Source organism: Nymphalis io, chromosome 27, assembly GCF_905147045.1.
Source record: "Nymphalis io chromosome 27, ilAglIoxx1.1, whole genome shotgun sequence".
NCBI classification, from domain to species: domain Eukaryota; kingdom Metazoa; phylum Arthropoda; class Insecta; order Lepidoptera; family Nymphalidae; genus Nymphalis; species Nymphalis io.
This window is the reverse complement of record NC_065914.1, coordinates 1,973,260-1,980,820: the sequence shown is the minus strand read 5'-3', so window position 1 is coordinate 1,980,820 and position 7,561 is coordinate 1,973,260. Positions and strand designations below refer to the sequence as shown.

At 34.8% G+C, this 7,561-nt stretch overlaps 1 protein-coding gene across 5 annotated transcripts in view; it reads right to left on the bottom strand.

The window, feature by feature from the left end:
• Nucleotides 1-5,990: 5,990 nt before the first annotated feature.
• LOC126778764 (neurofibromin-like) overlaps nucleotides 5,991-7,561 on the bottom strand; it is an 82,570-nt gene continuing 80,999 nt past the window's right edge. For all 5 annotated transcript variants that reach the window (XM_050502383.1, XM_050502387.1, XM_050502386.1 and 2 more), the window contains 2 exons: nucleotides 6,565-6,618; nucleotides 5,991-6,410 (listed from right to left, as the gene is read on the bottom strand). In XM_050502383.1, coding sequence (XP_050358340.1) covers nucleotides 6,614-6,618 — 5 coding nt within the window. In that variant the 3' untranslated portion in view covers nucleotides 5,991-6,410; nucleotides 6,565-6,613. The remainder of the gene's footprint in view (nucleotides 6,411-6,564; nucleotides 6,619-7,561) is intronic.

Sequence of the window (7,561 nt, the reverse complement as noted above, 5' to 3'; positions counted from 1 at the left end):
TACCTAGTAATCGCCTAGGAGAAATCAAACACCGCTTAAAACAAAGACCTGTGATAATGAGACTTTTTTTTGAATGAGTATGCTGTTGGCCCTCCTGGCCTTTACAGCGTCCTCCATCTTGAAATTTGAACCGTCTCGGGCTACGAGATTGCGATCTCGTAGCCCGAGACGGTTCAAATTTCAAATTGAGATCGCACTTCGGCTCAGGACGTAGTCGGTGGGTTGGTGGGAAACGAAGCACTGTACTTAAAGCCACGAGCGGTGTCGTGACGTCACTACCCGTTTCCGCCGGCGAAACCAGGGTAAGTATGTGGTGTGTTCTAATTGGGGTTTGGCCAGCGCGATTACGAAAAGCACAATGTACTAGTAATGCCATCTACCGACAAACATCATAACTACTTACATTAGTCGAAGAAATGCACTGTCTGTGTTATTAACAATTAACTTCTTTATATTCTTTTATAAACTAATACACTAACTGTAATAAATTTATTTGTATACATTTTTTTTACAATAAAGATATTTTTTCTTTTTCAATAACGCTTAAAGCAAATATAACTCATTATACACAAAAAATACATATTAATATACATTTTTCTATTTTTTTATTTATAATTTGTCAAAGGACGATTGTAGAGTATTACTCTTATTATTTTATTTTTAATCCAGATTATTATAATTATTTGCATACTATATAATATTCGTATAGTTATATGTTATTGTTTTTTACAATGTAAACCATAATACCTAACGTATAATCCTTTTACGCAAATAAACGTATTATTACTCATACAAGTATATTCCGCTCTAACTCCGCTTAACAATAAAAAAAGTGTCAAACGAAGCTCTTAAAATTGATATTTTTAATGAAAATTTGAATCAGTTTCGTAAAAAATTCTTTTTTTTCCTCAAAAATAATGTATAAAATATTGTATAAATTTTTGTTTTTAACATCTTTTTCTTTATGTATAAATGTACCTCTTAATTTTGTTTGCTTTTAATCAAATAATTAACATTCAAAAAATTTAAATGTTCTCCGATATTTATATTTTACTCATTTTATACCAATCAAGTGATAATTTTATAATAATTTAATTGTTAATGTCTTTTCTATTTGTAATAAATATTTTGATTTTTAAAATTATTATTTTTTGTTAACTCGAAATGTTGACATATTTTGCAACACTAATTTAGGAGACACTTGATTTGTATAACGTCATGTTTAAAGACTCAATTGTATTTATTAGTGTACTTCTTGTTGGTGTTGATATAATAAATAAATAAACTGTAATAAAATTAGTAATAATAATAATAATATGTAGTTTTAAAACTACACCTTTTATTTTGCTGACCGTACTAACATTTTTTTTTATATGCGCCGGGATGGCAAATGACTACTACACCTGATGGTAAGTGATAGAGAAGTACATTCCGCCATTTTTAAACCTTTTCTCTATTGCCACGCGTTGAAAAGAAATGAACAGCTATTTTAAATGCATCGAGTAATAAATTCTATGTATTTATGTATAATTAATATTTCTATGTAACTAAAAAAAATTTAAGTAAATAACCATTTAAAATAACAACGTCTTAATCGCTAAGAGTTTTAAAAGTAAAAATTTTACAAAGACAATTTACAAAATATTGAAAATTAAATGATGTGTGTGCTAGCCTTTTTTTACTTATTTAATTATAATATCTCGATTTGTATGGAATAAAAACAGCGCCATCTAGTAACAATAATCGGAATTCCACACAAATCGCGTTGAACGTAAAAGCGAATGAATAAGTAAAAAAAACTAGCACCTGACATAACTATTATTAAAGCTTCGTTTAATTTAATGTCATATAATATAAAAATATAATTATTCATTGATGCTGTTAAAACGTGAAGTGTCAGCGACAAAATCGTGTCAACGATTGATCGATATAAAACTAAATTTTCGAAAGTTGTCGAGCATTATTCGATAAATAGCAACACTTAGGAAGCGTTCACATGAAACGTAAAGTCAGCTGGACCACTTTGAGCTTCTAGTGTGAAAGTACAGCCTATTTCAACCACCAGAGGAATAAACCCAAATAAACAATTTTGACACCGACATCACTGGTGGAGATCTCGAATAATCTATGATATTCACTATGGATTCGCGAAAAAATGGCGTTTTCAATGTCCGCGAAGTTGTAATCGGAAATTCGAAAGTTAAATTAATGTGTTTATAACTAGTTAAGTGGAATAGTGTTGTTTTATAAATAAAGGTAAACTAATCAAGACCTCAGTTGACCGAAGAGCCCGTAGGTTAATTAACAACGAAAAGCTCTCAAACAGCAGACTACACAGCCTTGAGCATCGTCGTCGAGTTGCCAGCTTATCGGTTTTTTATAGGATACACTTTGGAGAGTGCTCGAAGGCTCTTTTCGAACTGATTGAGCCATCTCCATTCCTTTATCGGACTACTAGGCGCAGGCAAAAGTTTCATCCATACGTTGTTGACATACCCAAAAGTCGGTTTGACAGCTCGTTTTTGGTGAAAGTCGCCAAGATTTGGAACGACCTGCCTGGGTCTATTTTTCCTAATAAGTTGAACTCTGGAGCCTTTAAGAGTAGAGTGAACAGGTTTCTTTTGGATGGGCGTGTACCATCTTCGTCTTCATCTACACTTTCCATCAGGTGAGATGGAAGACAAACGCCTATTCCATTTCAACTATATAAAAAAAATAAAAATCAAGAACTGTTTGTAGTGAGTAATACAGCAGAACTATTAGAAAATCACATGCAATTTGTAAATCTACGTTTGTTTACCTTTGCTCCTACTCCGATTGGAATAAGATATGGAGACATTGCACTCACACAGCGTTAGCTGATCGGCTTTTTGACGAGCGGTTCTGCTAGCCAATCAGAGTCCGCGGCGTAATGGCGTAGTACCACAGTAGACAAAGCAGTGACTGCACACAGCGTAGTTGTGTTATATCGTTTGGCGTGAACGAAAAATTTAATAGTATCGACGTAATGCTCGCTCACAGTCTGGCTGGCTTTACAATAGCTGTGAACGCTCGCCTAATGTTCATTTGGCATTAGGATATAAAAATTAAATCACGTCCGTCCGTTGAAAGAATGCGTTCGTGACGTTTGTCAGTTGGTAACCTTGAATGCATTACAATAGACAGTTGACATAAGCTTGCAACATCGCAAATTTGATTTAAAAGCAACAAAATTATAACGTCTAGTCTAAGTTGCTACATTTTGAAATGATTTTTTTTATAGATGATGATCTGGAGGTAAGAGATCACCACCGCCCATTGGCATTGTATAAAATATTAAGCATCCCTTACAACGTCAATGCACCGTCAATCTTGGGAACAAAATACTGCAGTTTTGCGGAAGAATATGTGATGATGTGATGGTGGGTGGTACCACCAAACAAAACGATAAGTGTTGTTGCGTTCCAATTTCAAAGGTGAGTAAGCCAGTGTAACTACAGGGACAAAGGAAATAACGGCTTAGTTTCCAAACCTAGTAGAGCATTGGCGATGTAAGGAATGTTTAATATTTCTTAAATAGCAAATATCAACGACGGTGGTGGACGGTGGTGACCACTTACCATCGATTGACCCGTTTTCCCGTCCTCCTATCTATAACAAAAATACCTACCCAGGCGAGCTTGCAAAAATCCCTACCACCTAGTAAATAAGTACAATATTATTTGTTAGTGGTCTAATAATATCGGTGGTAACATTTATCTCAGAAATGCTTCGCCTCTTCAAAGTTCGTCCATTCGATCCGTGACCTGTCACGAACGCATTCTTTCTGAAGCCGGATAATAGGCTACATAACGTACTCAAGCCATATAATCATGGCATACAATTTTAATTCATTTTAACTACAAAAAAATCTTATATATAGAATATTTCCCTGTAAAGAGTACCTTCAGTCCCACATACCCCCCCTTCATATGGGGGAAACGCGTAAATGCATTTATCCAATGAAAAAAAATTCGTAAAGATACTAAACTTGCTTATTTACATATATATGTATTCCACAAACTATAACTATAAATATGGCACACAAAGCTTAATATTACACTATAATATAAGTAAATAATTAAGCGTTACATGAATCTGTTTACATAGTAACCCGCGTCTGTATTCAACTACTTAAAATATGCTCCTTATACTATGTCCTGTGTTTTAAAAGAAAACAAAACCTAAGTGCACCTAAGTGTTTTGGACAAAATATATATCGATGTATGGATGCTTGTCTAGATTTTGTGTTTATAGAAATGTATATGTGCCGTGTGCACACATGTGTAATTATATTCAGGCGCTCTGTGACCCAGGTGTTAATCGGACGTCGGATTTAATTGAAGTTTAAGGTAAGGAAGGTATAATTAGTGACCCCCTTGGTGAACCCCGACGTGATCGCATATAACATGACCAGCTCCAGCAGTTCAGAAGCAGGAGCACAGGACACTTACTTTAACGCCTGTTCACACGGCCGATATATATAAAAATAAATTTACTTCATCCAGCATAAAAACAATAATATATATGACGTCAGAGTGACAGACAAACAAACAACTATTGACCTTGAGTCGGCATGACGTCATTGGTCGAGATATAAATAATCAATTAAATTGTATTGAATCATTATGGATTCCCGAATCATTTGGAAATCATTTGGAATGTCGATGAAGTTTTGAACGGAACTAGTTGAACTTGAAATTGGAAGTGTTTTTTTTTCGAATTGACTTGTTGCTGTTGGCCCAAAGGGCCTCGACAGCGTCACCGGGCGGGGGGCGAGTCTTTAAGATACTCAGCCGGATGTTGGGAGCCCATTTAAGGGCTTAGAATACGGGAATAGTGTTTTGTGTGCTTATTCGTATTAAGATAGTCGAAAACTCTATAACTTGAATTTTTTGACGTCTCCCTTCAAGTACGATTTACAGGTAGAGTTGTATTAAGATATAAATGTAAGTTAATCGCGAACTGTTTGTGGTACATAGTGTATAAGAGCTGTTAGCAAAACGCATGTAATATGTAAATATATGGTTTGTTTATGAAGAGAAATATCTCTTCCTGTCAATGATTATATATACATACATACATACGTTTAAGTGTGTGACTTATATCTATAATTTTTTATACATGGTCATCTCATTCTCGTCCACTACTGGACATAGGCCGTATAGGATTTAATACATAACGCTTATAAAATACAAATAGAAGACTTTAGGTATATAAACATTATTAAAACCTACCGCCAATCTATTTATGATGTTTGTCATAGCGATAATTGAAGACCAAAGAACACGTACACATGAAAGTGACGATAAATTATATATATTGAAATCTTTAATGACGTTCAACACGCGTGCGAATGAGATGCCAATATGTTCATACGAGAGTGACAGAGACAAGTTATGACGGTTCAACGATATTCCGCTTGCAGTGCTATTCAGTAAGAACAAACTTCATTCCCCCGTGAAATGTTGACAACCGACTTGTAGTGATACACTATTTTGACGCGTGTGTCCTTGTACTGTTATGATTATAACGGTCAATATCGCGTATCACTTTCCGACATTACACGACCGTTTGCGATGTCCGAGTTCGTTCTTACAGAACAGCCTTAGCATAGAAGTATAGCTGCTTATATATTAATTAAAAAATTTGTGCGCTAGTTAGGTACATATCATGATTAAAATATAGTATTATTAATTCATTTAAAATAATTAAATTCTAATATAATAAGTACAAATATATATAGATATATTCATGTCATGGTATAATATGGCATATTTTTTATTGCTAGCAACATTGATATATATCGTAGCACCTCTTTAAGTTGAACCTCGTTAAGTCGAAATGTTGTGTTTACTTTCCTTGAAGCCCTAAATTTTTGGACATCTCCGTTCAAGTTCGACTTGGAGAAGTGCTACTGTATATTTACTGTAGTTATATCGGTCTTGAATACATTTTGCGCGTAAATTTAGTAATTGACTAATACATTATTAATTATTATTATATATAACGCTGTGTCCCGGTGCTAGAAGGGCCTATATCAATAACCTTTTCTTTTGTTATATAAATAGAAACGAGGATTAGATGTTCTTTGTTCAATATAACATAACCCTTTTGTGTAGTACTGTTGTAGTACTGTTGGTATGAGCAATATGATCTTTATGCCGTGTTGCAAATTAATTTTATTATATTTAAACGATTTAGCATATGATATTTACATTTGAATCAAAAATATACTTTAGGCCTTTTAGCAATAGGGCACAGAACGCTGTGTTCCGTTTCTCGATTCATTGTTTTTTACGTTTGTGGATATTTGCACCATTTTTTTTAAAGGTATGGGCTTGATATTATTAATTTTCGTTTGCAGTTTTTTCTACAATTGCCAACGCGTCCTGTAAATTACATAATACTTATACATAAACACTTTAGTGAATAAACTTAATTATTTCGATAAAAACATTACATATATAGTAATTTGTTTATATATTTTATATTATAAAATAATTGATTTTCTTAATAATATTTGACACAGTTTTTGATACTTACATTATTAAACTACGACTCTCGATCTGGACAGAATATTGTAGGTTGGCGATTACCCTGGAAAAATTAAGAAATCGGTTATGTTAGATGTGAATGTGGAAATACGATACAGCAAGAAAATAGGGCGTGTGTGTGTGTGCGTGTTTGTTTGTATACGTTGTGTATGTGTGTGTGTAGAAATTGTTTCGAAAAATATGTTTTGTACTAGAAATAGAATAGCTTCCGTCTTAATAAAGTTAAATCTTTTCTAGGTATACTGGCACAAGCCAAGCCGCTGCCACCAGCGGTATGCAAACGTCGCGTTTGGCACTATAAGTCGGCAGATTAGGACGGTATGCGCGATGACTATGCGTCAGTTCCTTGGAAGGAACGTTGTTTCAATGGGAATGACCCGACTGCCAGCGCCGCTGCTGTTGCTGATGAGATTCTGTTAGGGATGGAATACTACATTCCTCACTCAGATCTCATCAGCAAGGGTACGCGTAACCGTTGGTCCACTCGCGAATGTGCCGATGCTGTGTAGCCTAAGCAGGCGGCATATCGCGCGTGGATCAGTGGCTGCGTTAGTGGGTTTTACTGGTGGTAGGGCTTTGTGCAAGCTCGTCTGGGCACCACTCGCCCATCAGATATTCTACCGCAGAACAGCAGTACTTGCCGCTAAACAGGCTTCAAGTACTCTGTCCCTTCAATTATCTTATTACTCCGTTTATGTGATCTGTTTATGCATGGATTGAATGATAGCTGGTTCTCATAGAAAAGTAACTGCAGAGTTTCTTGCCGGTTCTTCTCACTAGAATCCACATTCCGAACCGGTGGTAGCGCTTGACGATTCATAATTACTCGTAGAAGTCTATTTGAATAAAGATATTTTGATTTGATTATGTATGTAATAATGTATGTATGTTTGTATGCCTCGTTGGTCTAGTGGCTAGATGTAAGGCCGCAGTTCAAATCTCAAGTCAATAAAAAATTATTGGGTTTTTCTATCGAAAGAAATTGG